Below are 23,904 nucleotides of genomic sequence, written 5' to 3'. Positions count from 1 at the left end.
CCCTTGGTGACACCTGCTTCAAGGAATCATTACTTTTTGATACAACGTTCAGTCTGACCATCTTATGGAATTGACCTTTGCATCAAAATGTATGCATATTTGCCCTCATTCACCTCAGTAATGGCTCCTCTGTCCTTTTGTGCTGGATAGTAAATGCCCACATAAGACTTTACATCCCTGTGCATTGATTTGCGCCATTTTGTGCAGGTGCAAAGCTCTAATAAATCTGGGCTTTGGTCTCATATGAAGGAGCAAGCAAAGAGTGCAAGGCTAACATCCTGCAAATTATATCAAATGAATGTTATTGTAGACAGTAATCAGCTCTTCATTTCTGTATTAACAGTATGCGCCTCATCACATCGGGCCGGTGGCAGTAGTTAAGTGCCCAGTCAGGCTAACAAGATCCGTGTGATCATAGGGCCGGGATCCACGTTTTTTCACCCTGACACTTTCACAGCTGAAATACAAGGGGGGGGACATTGAAAAAGAGGCACATGGTAGCCAGTATCCTGTCTGCTCCAGCTTGCCTTTGCTTGGGATCTTTGGCTCTGCACTCTGTTGGTATTCTTGCCTTCCAGCTGTACTTTCTGTACACCCTGAGCTTGTAATCCTTCCCTCTGTCGTCTTGGCTAATATGCCTGTATTCACACAAAAGTCTATTTGAAAAGCTAGAATGGCTAGAGACTTTTCAGTGAATAGAGCAGAATGAAGACCACTTGTGGGAAGAATCTTCATGAGATCTAGTTCATTTTCTTTTGGGGGCTTGCAAGGACTTGAATAATATTTTGGGGTTGGCCTCCACTTGGGAGGTATAGGTGTAGCTGCCCCTCCTCTTGCTTAAGCACCTTAAGAATATTTTGTAACTGGTGTGTTTAGGAAGATTGTGTGTGCTGACATTAGTCTGGCCATCTGCATTATGTTTCAACATCCCTGCCAAATTCAGCTTTGTGAGGACATTTTATGAGCAGATATGGATCAGGCCTTTATAACCCAGGAGGGCGGACCATGATGTTATATCCAAGTGTCCACAGAGGTAGAATGGAGGACTGTATCTGCTCTTTCAAGATATTGTTGGTTAGTGAAAGGTATTGCAGATGTGAGGCTCAGTAGATACTTCATCAAGGGTTTTAATGAAACTGCTTGGCTGCAGTATGGTTGTAAGACTATGCCAAGCAACCAGACACAAATGACAGAGTGCAGTATTTTGGGATTTTTCTGTGATAATGTGAAAAATTCTGTTTTACCCCATACCACTGCTACTTAACAATTGGCTATTGTGTTTTGATGTGCTGTAGAGTCCAGGTCCAAATCCAAGGACAGACAGTCTTTGTGTGAATGCCTAGCACAGATGATATCGGAGAGGATCCATGTTACGTGCTGATTTTCCTCTTTTTTTTTTGTCTGCAGAAAGGACGAAGAAAGGTGTGCAGATCCCGCTGCCAGAGGGGATGGACTTCACCAAGGAGACAGTCACCAACCATGTGGTAAGAATGCCGGGTCCTCACGGTGCATGTGACAGTCAAAGCATTCTAACACTTGTTCCTCGCCTCACAGTCATACAAATGTATTTAATTATTTAACAGTTTTATAAAGCATTTCTGTACTTGAGGGTATGAGGCCGCTCTACAAGTAAGCAATTGATCACATATATTGGATATTTTTGGTGTCTCATAAATAGATGGATCCTTCCTAGACAGCATGTGTAACGGTGTGCAACCAGAGTAAGCAGTAACTCTACAAATTGCAGAGTAGCACACAAAGTCAATATAATCCTGCATTGTAGCTCTTGCACTACAGTAAGACAGCCGGTCAACCGCAGTACATAGTCCAACAGACTCAGGCCCACATTCTGGTGTCATGCAGCGCAGTGTAGCATCCAAAAAAGCTGCACTGCGTGACAAGGAGAGAGCGGGAGAGTACCATATTCACATAGAAATTGCACTCTCCTCCCCTCTCCCTAGCGCCGGCGCTGATTTCAGCTGCCGTGTGCTACACACACACCTTGGCGCCAGGGGCGGCTCCTTCATAAGGTCGGAGGAGCGTCGCCTCCCCCCCCCCCCCCCCCCCCCCCCCCCCTTTCCTCCTGCCAGAAGCAACCACTGTGGCCAAACACACATGTGCACAGGGCTCTCTGCAGCTTAGCAACGAAGCTGCTGGGCTGGAGAGAGCCTGCACAGACTCCCAGTCTGCCTGGGAGCACCCTGGCTGGGCGCTCCCAGCCAATCCTGATGCTGCTTTGAGCAGCGTCAGGACTGGCTGCAGGGCAGGCTGGGAGCCTGTGCCTGTAGCCTGAAAAGACAGAGGAGTGGAGGTAAGTTAAAAAAAAAATATATATTTTATGATATTAATTAACCCCACCCCGCGTGCTGCCCCGTCCCCAGGAATCCCGGCGAGCAGCGACTGCTTAGCGCCATATTGCTAGGTTGTGTGCGTGAGTAAAGCATAGGTTTTGTACAGGAAGAGTATCCTTCCTGTACAAAATACTATGCCTAGACAAGTGCAAATGATTTCCCATTTTGTATGTGTGTGGTACAATGCAGCACACATGCAAAGTTGAAAAGGCAGGGAGAAATAAAAACATTTTTCCGTTTTGTGCCTGCTCTGAAAAGGCGTTAATTTTTGGTGCTAAATCCTTTCTTCTGATTTTTCAGATTAGGGTTTAGCGTCAAAAAGCAGGGGTGGTAGCACAGGTACGCCCATGTACCACCCATGTAGCGCCCCCTTTAATATATAACTCAAACCAACATTTCACAATGCTTTGCGTTACTTTGCCACACAAACCAATGCAAATACCTATTTGCGTTGGTTTGTGAATGCCCAAAAAAGTTTAGCACCTGTTTAGCATTAAAAAAGCAACGTTAAACCAATGCTAAACCTTTGAGAATCTGGGCCTCAGTTTTGCAGTCAATATACCCAGGCCTTGAAGCGTAACATGGGTCCTGTGGATTTCACAGTTTAATCACTCACCACAGGCCTTGAATCCAATCCTCATGCATTCACATCCTGCCTTAATCACTGAAACTGTTAAGTAAAAAGATGCAAGAAAGTCATGGGATTCAAAATGGCTGTAGCCAAACCTCTAAACTTGTGCATGGCAAATGAAGAGAAGGAGTGTATCACCCGTTAGTGAATTAAAATTAGGATGATACACTTCTTAGAAGATACATTTTGATGAGAGGTGTAGTCCGGTTTCCCCCAACAGTTATTTCAGGAGATTTAACTACAAAAGCATTTAATACCTTCAAACTTACAGAGAGATTGCAAACAAATAAATTTGTTTTTCTAATGGGAAACTCGTCCATACTCACAGCTTACTGTGTTGGTTTTCCCGTTATGTACAGCTTAAAAGTTCATAAATGACATATTAAGTGTGCTTTTTTGGAAGTTTCAAGTACAAAGTATATACCTTTCAGGGGCTCACAGTGCTCATCAAATCCGAGATTATGCACTGAGCCCAATGCTCGATAGTTAGAGTCTTCTGCTGTTTCCAGCAGATGCACTGGGTTTAGGGGTCGCGTGTGTCTGGGTGCCCAGCATTGCTGGGGGAACTGAACAGCCAGAGGCCAACGCCCGCGTGCAGTATCTATTCACAGCCATGCACAGAAGAGACATACTTAGGCCAGGGGCTAAAGAATCTCATTAAAAGACTAAAACGTGAAATAGAAAACAAAAAAGAACGGAAGGTTATGGTTCTTTCTCAAAGGCAATTTTGTTATTAATTATACAAAACCTGCAGAATCCTTTAAAAGCTTCATCTCAGTGAGGATGGTATATTTACCATGGAAAATATAAAAAGCTTTGGATACCCCAGTTATAGTGTCAGTTACTGTAGAGGCTCAACATTTGTAAAGTGCCTCCCCACAGCTTTCATAGTACATTAAGGCAGCTCACACTTTCTAGTTGTACCCAGTAACACATTCCTTGTGAATGGGTCTAATTCAACATTTTGAAGATATATATACACACACACACACACATATAATAAATAAAATATGTGTTGATGCTATCCACAAATATGTTAGTGAAACTTTAAAAGAAAAAGTATCTGTGTTAGGGAATTGATTCTTATGGGCTTAATTTCTCCCCTTTGACCTTTAAATCCTACTGCTATTTTTAATCCTCTACCTGCTTTGTCTGTTCTTTCTCGCTATCTCAACAGCTACACTTGAGTTCTGCACAATGTAAGAAGGCAGGTTTCAGGCCCTAAAGGAGGGATAAAAATGCAGCTTAATGAGCCCCATGTCTAGCAGGTACTAATGAACAATCAGGCTTTTGGGGCACATGTATTGTACTTGAATAGCACATACAGAGCGAATATATTCCACTTTCCTGGATGAATGATGTATTTTACAGCACAACATACAAAATAGCTGAAAATCATATAGCGGCAGATATAAAGGTCACTTCTGAAATATTCCACTACTACAGTAATACATAATCACCATATTGCCTTAACAACTCTTTAGTGCCCAGGAAATAATGCCATCCCATAGGAATCTCAAATACCTGTAAGGGCTACCACTCAGATATTAAATATTTGTAAATGCCCCACGGTTGTTCCCCCACATTTGGTATTTTTTGTTCACCAATGTTTCATCAAATACCCATTCTTCTTATTAAGTGCGCACATTTTGCCAACAAACGAAACCCTGTTCGATTTCTAAAAATAGCCTCTGTGCCCTCCAAAACCAACTTTCCTGATTTTGAAGCCACTGTTATGCACTTTTTGCCCAGTCTCCACAATGCCACACTTGTGAGAAAACACAGGCATAAATAGATTTAGGCCCATTTTTATACTTTTTTAGCGCCACATTTGCATCATTTTTTTACGCAAAAGCGGTGCAAACTTGCAAAATACAATTATATTTCGTAAGTTTGCGCCGTTTTTGCGTCAAAAAGTGGCGCAAACACGGTGCTAAAGAAGTATAAATATGGACCTTAGAGAGGAAGAAAAGCAGCTATCCAGACAGGTGTAGGTACCCAGACAGCAGCACACAGTGTCACAGCCACTCACAGGTAGGTGCAAAGACACACATTTGCAGATTCCGACCTAGATGCTTAGAAACACACAGGGGTACGCAGCCTTATCATTCCACCTTTCTCCTTCTGTTCCCTCTACTTCTCTTCTCACCATTATTTTTGCACGCCTCCTTTCCCTTTTCTCCTTTCTTGCTCCCATTTGTATTCTTACCGCTGCTTCCTTTCTTCTTCGCTGTTCTCGTTCCTATCCTCAAAGGAGCCTGGCGTGGGAGGTATATGGTGCTCTCGAGGCGGTTTTCGTATTCCAGTTGATTTGTGGACTTAGTAGCTATTGAGTAGAGGAGGGAGGCAGGGCTGAAATGCCTGCTAGTGTGGGTGAGGCAGAGCAGTCGTCAGTTTGGTACTGGCAACAGTATGGAGAAATGGTGAGATTGATGGTCATTCCTGCTGTTACCAGGCCAGGCAAAGAGCAAGGCGCATGGGGAGCTCGTTCCAAGGTCTTGGGGGGCATATTTATACTCTGTTTACACCGAATTAGCGTCATTTTTTAAAACTCTAATTCGTTGCGAAACTAACTCCATATTTATACTTTGGCGCTAGACCCGTCTAGCACCAAAGTTATGGAGTTAAAGTCATTTTCTGGTCGTGGAAACCTACCTTGTCTTAATGAGATGCAAGGTAGGCATTCCCGTGCAAAAATGAGTCTATGACCTTAACGCCATATTTATACTCCTGTGCAAAACTGGTGCACGGGATGGAGGAGGGGTCAAAAAATGGGCTTGCTTTGCCCCATTTTTTAATGCCTGGGTCAGGGAAGGCGTTAGGGGACCGTTGGGCCTATTTCCATGGTGGGACACAATGAAATAAGCCCACAGGTGCCCTCCCCAGGCACCAGAGACACCCCCACCCACACCAGAGGGACTGCGGAGGATGGGGGACCCCATCCCAGGTAAGTACAGGTAGGTATTTAATTACATTTTTTTTAAGTGCCATAGGGAGCCCTGAAATGGGCCCCCATATATGGCACACGGTGCAATGGCCATGCCCATGGGACACTTGTCCCCTTTGCTGGCCATTGGGGTGGTGGGCATGACTCCTGCCTTTTCCAAGGCAGGAGTCATGTGGCATCGTACGTTTATTGCCATAAAATGACGCAAATCTGGTTAGAGTCATTTTATTTTACTCTAACCAGCCTAGCGTAATTTTTGGGTGCCAAACCCCCATCTCTCATACAGCCACCCCTACCCGGCTAGCGTCAAACTTTTTGACGCTAGCCCACCCTTTGCGTCGGCTAGCATAATTCCTTAATTATGACTCCCGGCCGGCGTCTAGGCGCTAGCTGTCACTATGCTTTTTGCCGCAAACCTGCAGGTTTGCGGCAAAAAGTATAAATCAGGGCCTTGGTGTGTAGGCTGAAAAGGCTTGTTTATGCATTTTACGGATAATATTAGGTTTAAGGTCACAACTACTATCTAACAGCCCACAGGTCCACCTACATAAGGAACTAGAGCTTTCCTATGTGGAGGATTGGGTGAAACCGGCACCGATCTTGTTATGGTTGTCCATCTGGTCCAATGAACATGTGTCACAAAAACAAATTATTGAGGATTGTCTTGCTTGTGACCAAGCCAAAAAAATTCCATTATTGCAATATATTAAATCAACAGCATATAACCTACCAGGCTAGATCTCTTATAAGGCACCAATTGATAACACAGATTGAAATTCTATGGGTTAAATTCACATTTATTTCTTTAGAGACATTTTCCAAGAGGGGGAAACGATGAAAAAGCCATCTACTCACAATTATCTTATTACCCTAACATCATTGGGGATGGAGCCTTTTTTATAGATTGTTACCAACCCTTGAGCTAGAGCACTTCTTACTAGATTTCACTTAGGTAATATCCGCAGTCAGCTCAGTTTTCCCACCTCAGACAATTGAATCTTACTGATATATTGATTAGCCCTTCTGACGAATCATTGCCAAAAATACTTTTTTTGTTCTTCTTATAAACGTTTTACACCTCAGTTTTTAGTACCAGTTGTTAAAAACAATGGATTTTTAATGCATTTATCTTGAAAAATGTTTTAATTCAGCCATCCGATACCGCTAATCCATCTAGTTTTAAATTTTATAGGTATCTGTGGTTCTCTATTTTTTTATGTAACAGTTTTTTTTAATTGTCCTTTTATGATCATTTTCTATAATCGAATAAAGAATATACTGATTGAGATCACAACTAAAGACGGTGGTGGGTATCAAAGCTGCTTCCCCATTCTTGCTTTTAATGTCTTGATGAAGTCAAACTTCTAATGTTTTAATGAATATGCGTTATATAAACGTACATTTCAAGTACTTTCAAGTAAAAGTAAAAAGGCTACAACATCTGAAAAATATGCCTAAGTTATACGTTTTTGTCGAATCGCATTACATCTGCAGAATGCATTTTTTTCTACCATATATGTATTTGTTGACAAATGTTTCCTTTTCTGCAGGGCTTCATATGCATAGGTGGGGATCTGCACTTTTCCAAAGGCCTTCGGGAAGTGATTGAAAAATACCAACCAGCCCCAAGTCCTGCATCTATCGTCAACACCACATCTAACTAAGAATCTGGTGTCCAGTCCTGGCACCCTTAGGGTCTCTGTGGCCAGAACTTCCTTCAATTTGCTGGTGCCTCGCATCCCCGATGTCTCTCTTTGTCAACATCTTTCTATTAAAACATTTAGAAGAAAGCTGCATTACAGCACACCTCCTCATCAGGGCATCCTCAGATCAAGAGTGCGCAACATTTAGAGAGCAGCTAGGGACGAGGGAGAGCTTTTGTTCTAAAGAAAGAGTGAATGAGTGAGATCACACCAAGCGTGGCTTTATATTCACTGCCATGCTGGTTGTAAGGATCTCTGCTTGTATCCGGGCACCATCGCTCCACCTGCATTGGCCGTTGAGGGCGGTCGTGTACTGCTTAATCCCAATGGATGAGCTTTGTCATAAAGCAGATTCAATATTAATTTAGTGGAGGGAAAATGAGTAGCAACCATTGCTTTGTAAGTAAGCCCGCCAGTTGTGCTCTGTAGTATATAAATGTTGGGCTTGTTAGCATGAGTAAGATCTGGGTATAGGCCGTATGGTAGCCTTCCCAAACAATAGGCAGTCTGCATGACAAAACTAGACTTCAAAAGTCTGAGGGATCTTGAATATTTTAGAATAGACCTTTATGCAGTCTGCTTGTCTACGTGCAGGGCCAGCATGCAGTATACGTGTCCACTGTGCAGAGACTGGCCTTCCATAGGGAATCCTTGCTTCTGTGCAGACTCTAGGCCGCCTCTATGAAGTGTATGAATGTTCATGCAGTGTATGAATGCAATGGGGCATTCGGATTCGGACAATTTGTGTTCCTCCAAGTAGAAGCATGAGGGCCTCCGTCCAGCTTTTGTAAGTTCCTAAAGTGTACGTGGCTCCATCGCAGTGCACTAAACCTCAGTACTACATGCAGAGTCTCAGTGTCTCAATGCAGAATGTAGGGCAATGTTTGGGACTCTGAATAATGCATTGGCCTCCCTGTGGTCCCACATGTTCAGTATGGCCTTCCATGTAGTTAAGGGGTCTCAATGTTGAGTGTAGGTCTCGGTTAATGCTTCTGTGCACTATTTGGAATTCAGTCAAAAATAATTTTCTGTCTTATTATAACGATGTCTGAAAAGGATATGAAGATGGTTACATGAAAACAGCTCTATGAAGAATGCCCAAGGCTGCCTAATATGTTTAATTCGAGTCATCTGCATACTATTATAATTTGTCATTTGCATACTATTATAATAAACTGAAGAGATCTTTTCTTCTCTTGTCTTACTTTTGTGAACCGAAGTAACTCCACTGTCAGAATGGGTACTGCTTGCTGCTGGCTGTCCTCTTTCGCTGAAGAAGGCAGTCTGAGGCAGCCAAGGTGTTCTTATAAATCCTAATAACTTCACCATCTTCTTTATAGTTTCACCTTATTGGCAAAGATGGGGCATTTGTGTAATTCAGTTAAGGGAAGGCCACTTTTCCCCGTTACATTTGCGGTGAATTCCTGTCACCAATGTTTTTTTAACCCATCCTACATTTTTGCACAGAATTTCCTACACCCAGAATTCATCTCCTCAAGCCGTATGCTGACATCCAGCTTACCAGTGGGAACAAGTTCAAGATTCCAAAAATTGAGAATCAGTCTAAGTCCCTTCTGGAAACAATGGACTCATCTGGTAATCTATGCGCAATTTCGTATGAGACAACTCAGAAGGGTCTAAATTAGAGGGTCCTGTGCCAAGAGCTACTACAGTGGCTTTTTCAGAGGCAGTAACACCAAGGGTAGAGGTAAAGGTGCCTTCCCCCGTGGAGCCACACCATCTGCCAAGCAGTGACTACCCTATCCAATCCCCATCACATAACACCTGTCGGGGCAGACTGCAGTATTTCCTTTCAAACTAACATTCCATTTCAACAGACAAATGGGTATTAGCCATTATCCAACATGGCTATTGTCTGGATCTCAATACCACATCACCAAATATTTCACCTCGTGCTCACAAACGCACACAGGAACATGAAACATTGCTCAAAGTCAACCTCTTCTCCTCAAAGGAGCTATATAACCTGTCGCTCTTCAACACCAGGGCTCAGGGGTATACTCTCTGTACTTCCTACTCCCTCAAATGTACAGGTCATTAAGGCTAATCTTCTATCTCAGACCTTTAAACATATACATTCTATCAGAGCACTTCCACATGGTCACTTTACAGGACTCCATTCAACTATTTCAACGGGGCAACTTTTTGGCAGCATTAGACCTAAAGGACATCTATTTCCACATACAAGTGCAACCTCATTGCAAATACTCAAGGTTTGTCATAGCAGGCAAACATTACCAGTTCAAATATCTCCCATTTGGGGGTAATTACTGCACCCCAAATGCTTAGCAGTGGTTGCAGCTCATCTACACAGACAAAATGCCCACGTATGTCCTTACTTGGAGGCTGGCTTTTCAAAGCCAACACTTATCATCAGTGCCAGTAACACACCCAGAAGACAATAGATCCCCACATCTTAGGGTTTATTGTCAACATTCCCAAGTCTCCCCTGCATCCATTACAGGGTCAACCATATCTAGGAACAATCCTAAACACACAACTAGGATTAGCCTACTCCAGTCCTGTGAGAATTCAGAACTTTCAGGCAATATTGCCCCAGTGAGGATGGACATGTGTCTTTTAGGCTTGATGGCTTTCTGTGTTGCCATAGTTCCCCACGCAAGATTACACATGCATCAGTTACAGGATTGTCTAGCTTATTAGTGATCTCAATAACCGGGTCAGTTGGAAGATCTTGTGTTGATAGACCACCACACTCAACGCTCTCTACAATGGTGGATTACTACCAACCTACTGAAGGGGCAGCCTTTTCTTGACCCAGTTCCCACATCACTCTCACAACAAATGCATCACAGATGGGATGGGCTACTCATCTACAGGAGCTCACAGTTTAGGGCCTCTGGGGGGGCAAATACCCATTTTACCACACCCACTTCCTAGAGCTTCAATCTGTTCACCTGGCATTGAAAGCATTCCTACCTCACCTCACTCAAAAGGTTGTCCTAGTCTGGACAGACAATATGACAGACATTTATTACCTACAAAAAGAAGGAGGGACACTGTCTCCACAAATCTCACACCTGTCTCAGACCATCTGGAATTTGGCTCTACATCACAACATTTACCTGTTAGCAGAATACCTTCTGGGAACAGAGAACAACTTTGCAGATCTGCTCAGCAGGATGCAGCACCAAGTCCACACAAGGGAACTGTACTCCCAATTCCTCCTACCATTCTTCGAAAAGTGGGGGTTCTGTCACCACAGCAGAAAATGCAAAATACCCAAACTTCACCTCCAGTTTCCCACATGGAGAAAATGAATAAGTACTTGTTCAGTTCCATGCTATAAATAGCTAGAGCAAAAGTGTTCTCGACCCATATCTATGGCAGCGTGGCCCTTTGCTCAAGGGACTCCACGGTTCTGGATGCCACAATAACATGAACATACAGGCACATCTTGAAGCTCCCCCGATGTATTATGCCAGCTCAGATCAGGCTGGAGTTTGGTTCAACCAGGCAGACCTATGCCAGGCGCGCAGCATTTGCCACCTTCTGCCATTAACTGAAAAACGCTGAGGGCAATACCATAAACCATCATATAAGAGGAGATTAGAAAGAAGTTACATTCACCAGCTCAGGACTATCTCTATGCCACAATTGACCAGTTTGTCCGAATGTAAATCACAACATCTGTAAAACAATAGTCAAAAATGTTACAAAAATAACTTCTTTATTAACCCCTGGACACAAAAGTAACGTCCTGGGCAGCACCACCCAGGGGCCTCGCACCCCCCCCTGCGCAGGGCTGGAAGGTGAATTGCTTCCCCTTCCACCCCTGACCCCCCGTGGCGTCTGATCACGTCAGCACATGATCGCATGCTGACCTCATCAGAGGCCTGCCCCTCAGCTTCCAGCGCCGATCGGAGGAGAAATACTTTTGCATTTCTCCTCCGATCACGTGGAGGAGCCGAGAAAAGCATCAAAGGAAATGAAAGACCTTTCCTTTCCTTTGAAGTCTTTTTCAGCATTTCTGGCGCGGTGCGATCGGGCAGCAGAAATCCCCACTAGACGCCAGGGAGTTTTTTTTTCCTCATATTTACTGATAAGGGGAGCGGCCCCTTGGGCAAGGGCCAATCTCCAGGGGGGCAAAGTATAATTAGGCAATTTCTGCCCCGCCCTGGGAGCAGATCGGCCTATCTTAATTAGGCTGATCTGCCCCCGGGAGGTGTGGAGGCAGAAATCGCTAGACACCAGGGATCATTTTTTTTTTTTTTTTTTTTTTTTTTTTTTCTTTTTTTATATGTGGGGAGCGACCCATTAGGCAAGGGTCGCTCCCAGGGTGGCAAAATTACTCTTAAGCCATTTCTGGCCCCCTTGGGAGCAGATCAGCCTATTTTTAATAGGCCCATCTGCCCCAAACAGGGGCAGAAACAACTAGACACCAGGGATTTTTTTTTGTTTACATTATCGAATGAGGGGAGCGGCCCCTTGGTCAAGGGTCGCTCCCCGGGGAGGCAAAATATTTTTAGGCCTTTTCTGCCCCCCCCCCACCCCCAGGAGCATATCAGCCTATTATAACTAGGCCGATCTGCCCACAGGGGGGAAGAAACCCCTAGACACCAGGGCTATTTTTTTTTTGTTTATTTTAATTTTTGTATATGTGGGGAGCGACCCCTTAGGCAAGGATCGCTCCCCAGGGGAAGAATTACTCTTAGGCCATTTCTGCCACCCTTGGGGGCAGATCAGCCCATTTTTATTAGGCCAATCTGCTCCCAAGGGGGGCAGAAACCACTAGACACCAGGCATTTTTTTTTTTTTTACATTATTGAATGAGGGGAGCAAAATATTTTTCGACCTTTTCTGCCTCCCTGTGGGGCAGAACGGCCTATCATAACTAGTCCGATCTGCCCCAGAGGGGGGGCAGAAAGCCCTAGACACCACGGATATTTGTTTTTTTATATATATATAAGTGGGGAACGACCCCTTAGGCAATGGTCGCTCCCCGGGTGAAAAATTACTCTTAGGCCATTTATGCCCCCCTTGGGGGCAGATCCGCCTATTTTTATTAGCATGGGCAAGGGTCACTCCCCATGGGGGCACATTACTGTTGGCCATATCTGTCCCCCCTAGGGCAAGTCGGCCTATTTTTGGAAGGCCCATCTGCCTCTAAGGGAAGATTTTATTTCCAAAATAAGAGGGTGGGGGTATGGCCATACACCTACCCCAAATAAATGGGGACAAAGTTGTTCTGCCCACCGGCGGGCAGATGGGGCAATTACCCCAGATCCACTCCCCTGGGGGGCAGAAAGCATACTAGATGCCAGGGAATAAAGATAAAAAAATAGTGGGGTGGTGGCTACCAACCAGTATGGGCCTGAAAGGGGTAACAGTCTTTCAGCTCACTAAAACATATTATCCCATGGCAAGCAAGAGGACATTTGATTATTTTGGGTTTGGGTTTTGGTTTTAACTTTGGGCCATGAGAGCTTGGCTAACTCTCAAAATCGTCCCACTTGGAATGGTGAGGGCTGCACTTTTTAGACTTTGGGACGCTGCCATGTAGAAACATCCACAAGACCTAGACACATCTAAAAACTAAGGCCCGTATTTATACTTTTTGACGCTAAACTGCGCTAACGCAGTTTAGCGTCAAAAAATTTTGCGCCGGCTAACGTCATTCTGAAGCGCCATGCGGGCGCCGTATTTATTGAATGGCGTTAGCCGGCGCAAGCAGACCGGCGCTGCCTGGTGTGCGTGGAAAAAAACCACGTACACCAGGCTGCGCCAGCGTTGGGAAAAGTGGCGCTAGGGCGTCTTAAAAATGGTGCAAGTCAGGTTGACGCAAAAAATCGCCTCCACCCGATTTGCGACATTTTTAACGACGCCCAGACGCCATTTACATGACTCCTGTCTTAGTAAAGACAGGAGTCATGCCCCCTTGCCCAACGGCCATGCCCAGGGGACTTATGTCCCCTGGGCATGGTCATTGGGCATAGTGGCATGTAGGGGGGCACAAATAAGGCCCCCCTATGCCACCCAAAAAAAAAATTAATTTTTTTTTTATACTTACCTGAACTTACCTGAATGTCCCTGGGATGGGTCCCTCCATCCTTGGGTGTCCTCCTGGGGTGGGCAAGGGTGGCAGGGGGGGTACCTGGGGGCAGGGGAGGGCACCTGTGGGCTCATTTTTAGCCCACAGGCCCCTTAATGCCTACCCTGACCCGGGCGTTAAAAAGTGGCACAAATGCGGGGTTTTTTCACCCGACCACTCCCGGGCGTGATTTTTGCCCGGGAGTATAAATACGACGCTATTTGCCCATACTTTGGCGCTAGACGCGTCTAACGCCAAAGTATAAATATGCCGTTAGTTTTGCGCCGAATTTGCGTCGAAAAAAACGACGCACATTCGGCGCAAACGGAGTATAAATATGCCCCTAAACATCTGGGTGATTTCAGGGTGGTGTGCTTCACATCACACCATTTTTTACCCACAATACCCTGCAAACCTCTTACTTTGCTGGAAATCACACATTTTTCCCACATTTTTGTGATGGAACCTTTCGGAATTTGCAGGAATCCACAAAATTCCTACCACCCAGCATTGTCTCATCTATACCGATAACAATTATGCTGCACTTTGTCAGCCTAACATTTTTTTTTTTCAAACTGCCCTTTTGGACCCGCTTTGGTTCCCCTCAATTTCGACATGTTTTTGACTCTTCCCTGTCACAGGCACTTGGCCCACCTACACAAGTGAGGTAGCATTTTTACCGGGAGACCGAGGGGGGGCGTTGGGTGGTAGGAAATTTGTCCCGGTGCAGGGATCCCACATAGAAATGTGGGGAAAATATGCCTTTTTAGCTAAATTTTAGTTTTGCTGAGGATTCTGGGTAAGAAAACATTGGGGGTTCCATGCAAGTCACACCTCCCTGGACTCCATCGGGTGTCTAGTTTTCAAAAATTTCTGTGTTTGGTAGGCTTCCCTACATGCCTGCTGAGCCCAGGACCAAAAACGCAAGTGACACCCCTGCATTTTATTCGATAGTTTTGATGTGTCCAGATAGTGTTTTGGGGCATTTCCTTTTACGGGCACTAGGCATACCCACACAAGTGAGGTACCATTTTTATCAGAAGACTTGAGATAATGCTGGGTGGAAGGAAATTTGTGGCCCCTCTCAGATTCCAGAACTTTCTGTCACCGAAATGTGAGGAAAAAGTGTTTTTTTGGCCAAATTGTGAGGTTTGCAAAGGATCTGGGTTACAGAACCTGATGAGAACCCCACAAGTCACCTCCATCTTGAATTAGGTGTCTAGTTTCCAAAAATGCGCAGATTTGGTAGGTTTCCCTAGGTGCCGCCCGAGCTGGAGGGCAAAAAACACGTCAAATTTCAATGTAAAAATGTGATGTGTCCATGTTGTGTTTCTTGTCGCGGGCATTAGGCCTACCGACGCAAGTGAGGTACCATTTTTATCGGGATACTTGGGGGAACACAGAATAGCAAAACAAGTGTTATTGCCCCTTGTCTTTCTCTAAATTTTTTCCTTCCAAATGTAAGACAGTGTGTAAAAAAGATACCTAGTAGAGAAATGCCCTGTAATTCACATGCTAGTATGGGCACCCCGGAATTCAGAGATGTGCAAATAACCACTGCTTCTCGACACCTGATCTTGTGCCCATTTTGGAAATACAAAGGTTTTCTTGATAACTATTTTTCACTCTTTATATTTCAGAAAATGAATTGCTGTATATCCGGTATAGAATGAAAACCCATTGCAATGTGCAGCTCATTTATTGGCTCTGGGTACCTAGGGGTCTAGATGAACCTACAAGCCCTATATATCCCTGCAACCAGATGAGTCCAGCAGACATAACGGTATATTGCTTTAAAAAATCTGACATTGCAGGAAAAAGTTAAAGAGTAAAACGTTGAGAAAAACTGCAGTTTTTTTACCTCAGTTTCAATATTTTTTTAATTTAGCTGGTATTTTCTGTAGGAAAACCTTGTAGGATCTACACAAATTACCCCTTGCTGAATTCAGAATGTTGTCTACTTTTCAGAAATGTTTAGCTTTCTGGGATCCAGCATTGATTTCACACCTATTAATGTCACTAACTGGAAGGAGGCTGAAAGCACAAAAAATAGCAAAAATGGTGTATGTCCCAGTAAAATTCCAAAACTGTGTTGAAAAATTGGGTTTTCTGATTCAAGTCAGCCTGTTCCTGAAAGCTGGGAAGCTGGTTATTTTAGCACTGCAAACCCTTTCTTGATGCCATTTTCAGGGAAAAAAACACAAGCCTTCTTCTGCAGCCCTTTTTCCCATTTTTTGAAAAAAACAAAATTTTCACTGTATTTTGGCTAATTTCTTGGTCTTCTTCAGGGGAACCCACAAAGTCTGGGTACCTCGAGAATCCGTAGGATGTTGAAAAAAAAGGACGAAAATTTGGCGTGGGTAACTTATGCGGACAAAAGGTTTTGAGGGCCTAAGCGCTAACTGCCCCAAATAGCCAAAAAAAGGCTTGGCACCTGAGGGGAAAAGGCCTGGCAGCAAAGGGGTTAAACGACGAGACAACCCTAGAGAAACGCTCCCATGCTTGGCTGATACTAAACACCTATTAGACCCTGAATCCACAGCAGTACCTGGAAGAAGCCTTAAATTATAGCGCAAAAAGGAAATACCTGAACTAACGCCTCTAGAGCTAAAAGGTAATAATGCATGAAATTCCTTGGCTGAGGGCCGAGAAGGAATTGCTGTATCGTTAATGTGGACTTGCTCCGGAAACCTTGATCCACATCTTTTGTCTCTGCAACTCCACCCTGACCATACACCAAAAATGGTTGCGTCCACTCCGGAACCAACGGAGTGCGCACCAGCGGCACCTGTGAGCATTAATCCCTGAAATTGTTGAAAATAAATGGAATTTTGTCTGATAAAAATGGGTCAGCACAGTAATTCCCCATTTCAGAGGCATTTACTCATAACGGCATTGTACTGGTGGGTGGTTACTACGCAGTTAGGTTAATCTGGTGAGTGGAGTTTGCACCCCGTCAGCACAATGCGTCTCTTGATAAGGGGCATAGACTATCCAATTTATTTGCTTATTTATTACTGGTAATTTACAAAGTGCTATGTTCACTCCCAATGAGTAACTTGGCACTATCTCAAGAACAAAACTTAGTTATTCAAATGCCCCAAAACTAGCATTCCTTAAAAAGATGATTTTGAATATATTATTACTGCGAAGCCTGAATAGACCAAAGACCACCAGTCTCCAGAAGTCACCTATGGCGAGAACAATCATGTGTCCAGCTCTTTCCTGAATCTAAGGAGGGTCTGTCCTGAATCGGAGCACTGTTCTCTCATACAGCAAGAGGGGCCATATGATATAAAACGCAATCAACAAGTACAGCCACCCAACAGGTGCTTCCTAGGGAAAACAATAAGGCGCATCCCTACAGAAGAAGTTTCATTCCAGCCAGTAAGAGGTCTGTTTCCCAGACCCAACTTAAGATGTGTCCAGTCCATCTATCTTGCGGCAAACACTGAAGAACGAGCTCTTGAGACATTCGAACATGCAATGAAAAGTGGACCCCTTGGATGCAGCAGGGAGCATAGCCAGGGGCCTGAATTCAGCTGCAACAAACTGATTGAAACTCATCAACAAGTGCTTGCCCCTCTCCCCATACATCATTTAAAGCCTGCTCCTCCATGAAAACCTTAGTGGTGGTCATAGAATGTACTGATGGAAGGTATTAGATTGAGTCAGTGACCACACCATCCCACTCACTGAGCAAATGCCACGACTGTACCCACTACTAATGCACTCCACTGCGTGCACGGTTCTTATCAATGGCCATAAGGTGGCATGCTGGTGTGATGTAAAAACACTGCAAAACACTAATATATTGGGCCTCCAGGCGAAAAAAAGAAATACCAACAGGGGCGCGCTGTGGCATAATACCGTGTACACCAGCACACAATTTGCCCACATGCACTGTGGTAAACGCAGTGCTTATTACACTTACTTCAGTTCAGAGTCTTTAGTATTCACGTTTGTTGGTACAGTGAATGCTGTGTACTTCTTGACACGTGTTGATTATGCTTGTCTTGGAGTAGAAAGTCACATATTAAATTTAAAGGAGCTGGAAATGCTGCTCACAGTGTTCTCAGGTCTCTCTACTTCTTCCATAGCGCAGGTGCATCCAAGTGAGCTAATCAGCCCAATATTTCAACAACTGTCCAGTCACATGAGGGGGAGGGAAGACACTACCTAGCATATGGCATACCAGCACACAACTCACCCAGATGCATTGTGGTAAATGGAGTACGTGATAACACCGACTTTAGTTGTAATTATTCAGTAGTGAGCATTGTTGGTGCTTCTAGTGCTGTACATCTGTTGACACGTTTCAGGATATTTGCCCTCCATCAGTAGAGAGCAACACCTTAACCTGGGGGGTTCGGGAACATTTGCACACAGTCTTCTCAAGATTCTGTACCACTCCTAGAGCACCGGTGCATCGCAGTGAGCTCGTAAGCCCAATGGCTCTAGAAGAACCTAATCACAAATAGGGACCAGGGACCACAGTGCCTGGTAGAGTACACACAATTTGCCCAGATGCATTGTGGTAAATGCAGTACATGATAACACTCACTCTAGTTGAAACTCTTTAGTACTCACTATTATTGGTGCAGCCAGTGCTGGTTATTTCAAGACCTGTGTTTCGGGATATATTTCCTCTTTCAGTAGAGAGCAATGCTTTAACTTTGGGAGTGCTGGCAAATGGTGCTTACAGTCTTCTCAGGTTTCTGTACCACTCACAGAATGCAGGTGCATCCAAGAGAGCGAATCAGTCCAACAAATCAACTATGAACCAATCACGAAAAGGGGAAGGAGGCTGACTCCCACCATACCAGTACACAATTCACCCATTGTGGTAAATGCAAGGTATGATTACTCTCACTTTAGTTGAAAGTCTTGTGTTCTTCGTTAGTGGTGCAGCTAGTGCAGGGTATTTTTCAGTAAAGAGTAACACCCTAAATTGGAGCCGTAGAGTCTAGCAGGTAGCACCAACTGCCCGCCCCACTGCATTGGCGCTCATCCATGCCTACACCCCTTGTACCACCACTAAAGAATGTGGTTGAGTGTATGATGGGGCACGGCCCTCTGCTGTTGGACACCTGGGGTACTATGTGCCAAGGGAGCAGGAAGGTATGGGCCCTGGGTTGTTGGAACTATCCTCTCCCACTCCCTGTCATGACAGCCTTTTTTTCAGGAGGTAAAAACGATCCATACTTGAGGAAGTGCAGACGACTATTCTGCTATATCGCCCCTCCGAAAGGTATGTTCTTGGCTACCAGAATATGCTGAGAGTATTTGTACTTGATTCGGGACTGGAGGTTATGAAGAGAGGCGTCTACGAGTAACTCAGTAACGTGGGCTGCACATGACTCAAGATATCATCTGGCGTTGTCTAACTACAAAGCTCTGGAGTATCACCTATATACTCAGATAAAGTAATTATGAATTTCTGGAGTCTACCCAAGTACAGTGCTTCAGGTAAGGTCAGTACTCTTCATTTAGGAGTTTATGGAAGTCATTACTGCCCTGCCCATATGAAAAGGATCTCGCTTTAATTTAGTTTTAGTGAAGAGAGGGACAAACTGGTGCATCCCATGGGATGAAGTACGCTACTACTGTTCGTGGTAAGCTTACTATCTCATCCCAGTATGCACACCATGCTGATGCTAACTTTATAAGGGAGCTCCTTTATGGCAAAATATACCCAGCTGTGCTAAAATAGTGTATTTATAATGCATTACAAAATTATATGGTATAGTATAAAACTCTGAACTCGTGCCTACAAGACTCTCCTGTCCTTGCAACTTGTGTTCTAGTGACTAAAGAGCCTGCTCATGCGCACATAGACACACAGAGATATATAGATTCCTTCATCTTGAGAGACTCACTGGTGTTTATTATACACCTTTTATTCCCCAATGTATACAATCTTAAATCCTCCCTTACTCTTCGATCAATGACTGAAGACTCATATGCGTCAGGCTACTTGCTGTGCATGAGGTGTGTAATATACTAGTTTCCACATGTTATTGTAGCACCAAATACTGCAAAGTTGATAAAACAATGATTCTGATTTTAACACACTACCCCATAGATTCCGACTAAACCAGTGCACGCTAATTCCATGTAATATTTTTTAACTTTTGAGTAAAGTTAAATAATATCAGGTTGAGGACGTAGAGTAAAGACTTTAATGGAGTTATTTCACCAACAATAACAAGTGCCACCCAATAGAATGACTTCCCAGACAGCACTAACGATAACACCACCAGTGGCATATATACAACCACTCCAATACTGAAGAACTGAAGACAAACTTAGGGGCATATTTATACTCTGTTTGCGCCGAATGTGCATCAAAAATGTTGATGCACATTTGGCGCAAACGTTGCCCCATATTTAAACTATGACGCCCGACCCCGCGGACGTCAAAAAACCTCAGTGTGCGTCATTTTTTGGATGCAGCAAACCGCCTTGCATAAATGACATGCAAGGTAGGCATTCCCATCCCAAAAATTACTTTAAGGCCTGCGCGCCTTATACTCCTGTGTCATTTTGACGCATAGGAGGGGACGGGCCTTAAAAAACGGTGCACAGCCTGATGTGTGCCGTTTTTTAACGCCTGGGTGAGGGCAGGCGTCAAGGGACCTGTGGGCTCACTTCCATGGTCTCAGACCTTGGAAGCAATCCAGAGGTGCCCTTCCCTGCCCCCAGGGACACCCCCTGCCACCCTCGCCCCCCCCTGGAGGACACCCATGGATGGGAGGAACCATCCCAGGTAAGTTGAGGAAAGTATATTTTTTTATTTTATTAAAGTGGCATGGGGGGCCTAATTTGGACCCCCCTATATGCCACTGTGCCCAATGACCATGCCCAGGGGACAGAAGTCCCCTGCACATGGCCATTGGGAAAGGGGGCATGACTCCTGTCTTTGCTAAGACAGGAGTAATTTCAATGAGGTCTGTGCGTCAAAAAATGGCGCAAGTCCGGTTTGAGCCATGATTTTTAACTCATACCTGACTTGCACCATTTTTTGACGCACGACCCCCATTTTCCCCTAAGCTGGCGCTGCCTGGCTTGAGTCACCAGCCCGCAGCACCGGCTAACGTCAATCCTTAAATAAGGCGCCCGCATGGCCCCTAGGAATGGCGTTAACCGGCAGTAAATTTTTTGACGCAAACCAGTGCCGGCGCTTGTTTGCGTCAAAAAGTATAAATGTGGGCCCTAGACTCTCAAGGTGCCTATTAATTATAGGCACTTATAGAAATTGGTCAATGACTGCCATCTGGAGACAGAAGCTTTCTTTTCATAAACTACTGGACCATTGTTTGGATGTTCATGCCCATTTTCTGTGATCAGCCTCCTCTTCGAACATTTGTAGATTTTTAGATCCATTGTTGGGAAAGTTATTATTCTGAACTACAAAATATCAATACAGTAATATGTCAAAGAGTTTTTCCTTGATAATTGTGCAAAAACACTAGAGGTCCACTAAATCACTCCTTTGATGCACTATTTAGGGTTGTTTGATCAAAAGAAACTGACAGCAATTGATCTTCAATTTTATTACACTGTTTAGTTCTCCCCTAACAGTGGACATGTGCTGTCGCTGCAAAGGTATTTTATACAGTAAAGCCCATTAATTACAAACTGTTGACTTGTCATTGTTTTTGGCTGCCTCCTAATTGACCAATATATGGTGCATGGCATTTCCTTTTTATTTCTCCAGAGACTGGAGCAGGTACTAATTGATTTCACTGGATTAAAGTCCTTCCGCTGCTCTTGCTGTCATTTCTTTTTCTGTCGCATCATTTCCACTTCCATGCTATACCTCTGGGTTGGTTTTAACTTGCGTCCTACAGGTTTGTTTGTTGTTGCCATAATTTGTTTTAGAATTGGGAGCTTCTTTTTGCAGCACAAAACAAATGACAGATTATTAAAGCAGTCCATGTGTTGGTGGGCTGTGCCTCTTCTCTAAGCATAAAAAGTATGTGTCTGTTTAATGCATAAACTAGTCTAAAACCAGACTCCAATAGCCTAGCCAGACAACAGTTCTAGACACACGCTTCAGGTCGATCTGCCACTAAGCAACATAAATATTTTGGACCCATTTGTGCCTTTTTAAACACAAACAATGTGGCATTTTAAAGTGCCTCAATTTCAGGCAGCCCTGCAGTTAATTCATCTCTTCAACTACTCCAATTCTCCTTAAAGCTTGTGCTTAAGTCCTCATTCTCCTATGCATTCCACTGAATGCACTTTCAGGTACTCAGATGCAAGAGATATAGCCTAATGACCACAGCTCCACTTCCCTCAACTCCAATCTACACCCCTCCACTCCAATCCAATTTACCCCACTTGACCCCAACCTACACCACTCAACCCCAATCTGCCTCTCTCTACTCTACCCCAATGTGCCTCATTCCACTCCAATGTAACCCACTCCACCCCAATCCAACTCATTCTATTCCACATCAATTCACCCCACTCCACACTACTGCACTCTACCACAATCTACCCACTCCACTCCAATCCACCCAATTTACCCCACTCTACTTCAATACCCCGATCTACCCCACTCAACTCCATTCCAATCTACCCCCACTCCACCCCAATCCACCCCACTCCACTTTACCCCAAGCTACCTCACTCCAATCTACCACATCTACCTCATCGCAGTCTACCACAATCTACCCCACTTCATTCCACCCCAATCTACCCCACTCCAATCAACCCAACTCCAATCCACCCAGATCTATTACACTCCGCTCCAATCTACCCTACTCCTCCTCAATCTACCCCACTTCACCACAGTGCACCCCACTCCATTCCACTGTACCCCAATCCACCCCACTCTACGTCAATCTACCCCCACACCAGGTACCCCACTCCAGTCTATCCCAACCTACCCCACTCCACTCCACTCCAATATACCACAATCATTTCCACTCTACTCCACTCCACTCCACTCCAACTTACCTTACCACCACCCTACTTCAATCTACCCAATCCCAATACACTCCTCCCCACTAACTTTTAGCCATGCTGAAAAGCAGCCACACTGATGTATAACATGGCTAAAACACACTGCCAATATCTCTTGTATATGCAAGGCCTATCGGCTTTGCCAATGCTTGTTTTTAATATCTAACTGTGGTGACATGTATTCCTATGCCAAATAGAGCAATGCATAGTCTGTTGCTTTGTTACAGTGGGCTAAGGGCCTGCACATTCCCCATTATTGGTTATCTTCACTGTCACTCACATTTCCATGTAATTTGTCAGCAAATGTGGCCTTCACTTCCTCTTCTTGTGCTTATCATACGTCTGGAGTGTATACCATTGCTTGTGCCCTTCAAATGCTCTGTTTTTAGGTGCTACTTTTTTACTTTTTGTTTGAGCACTTTACAACAGTGCATGTGTTTTTCAGCTCTCTCCCTAGTGTCTGAACCACCCTCCACTATGCTTGCTCATGTTACACTTTCCTTGCCCATGTGCCTCCCCCATCCCCATCCTGATTAATGCTTTAGCCAGCCATGTTGCTATACAGTGTGGCTAAAAACCATTCCCAAAGCCGTAGCTCTCATAGGGGAAACCTACTAGCATTTCTAAGGCTTGTTAATACTTTCATGCGCTTGAGCTAACACCTTCCTAACTTTAATGAGTGTGTACTTAAAACAATCTCCCTTTGCAAAGGTGCTTGCTTCTTTCCTACCACCCGCCCACCTCCATGGCTTTGAAGTTCTGTCATGAAGGCATTCTCCTTTACACCCTCTCCAGTCAGTGTGCACTGTTTGGAGCAACGTAAAGGAAAATTGTGTCCAAATTTAGGCTCAGATTTTACTAAGAGCCTGTGCAATGTAGGGCAGAAATAAATTAGTGCGTTGTGTGAACTGGAGAGAGCAGGACTGTGTTTTACCTACCAAGGAAGGGCACAGTTCTGGGCTCTCAATGTGATGGCCTTGACCCATAGTACAAGTGTGTTTGGATTGTGGCCTGCAAAGTCTTTGTGCAGGTATGGCTCCATTCCTGCACAAAAACTATGCCTTAAGGCTATTTCCTGTATTATGTGGGCTGCAGAATGCAGCACACTTGCAAAGAGGAAACCAAACGAGGAGAAATAAAAATATCTTTCCTCCTTACGCCATCCTCAGGTAAAGGCAGGATTTTGGTGTAAATCCAGAATGGAGTGGTGCAGGGTAGATTGC

At 44.5% G+C, this 23,904-nt stretch overlaps 1 protein-coding gene across 2 annotated transcripts in view; it reads left to right on the top strand.

Annotated features, from left to right (window-relative positions):
• Nucleotides 1-8,821, top strand: part of PLTP (phospholipid transfer protein) — a 160,746-nt gene extending 151,925 nt beyond the window's left edge. For both annotated transcript variants that reach the window (XM_069243516.1, XM_069243517.1), the window contains exons 15-16: nt 1,408-1,484; nt 7,480-8,821. In XM_069243516.1, coding sequence (XP_069099617.1) covers nt 1,408-1,484; nt 7,480-7,593 — 191 coding nt within the window. In that variant the 3' untranslated portion in view covers nt 7,594-8,821. The remainder of the gene's footprint in view (nt 1-1,407; nt 1,485-7,479) is intronic.
• The last annotated feature ends 15,083 nt before the right edge of the window (nt 8,822-23,904 follow it).

Source organism: Pleurodeles waltl, chromosome 7 (genome assembly GCF_031143425.1).
Source record: "Pleurodeles waltl isolate 20211129_DDA chromosome 7, aPleWal1.hap1.20221129, whole genome shotgun sequence".
NCBI lineage: Eukaryota > Metazoa > Chordata > Amphibia > Caudata > Salamandridae > Pleurodeles > Pleurodeles waltl.
The sequence above is the reverse complement of the archived record's forward strand: the minus strand, read 5'-3'. Positions and strand labels throughout refer to the sequence as shown.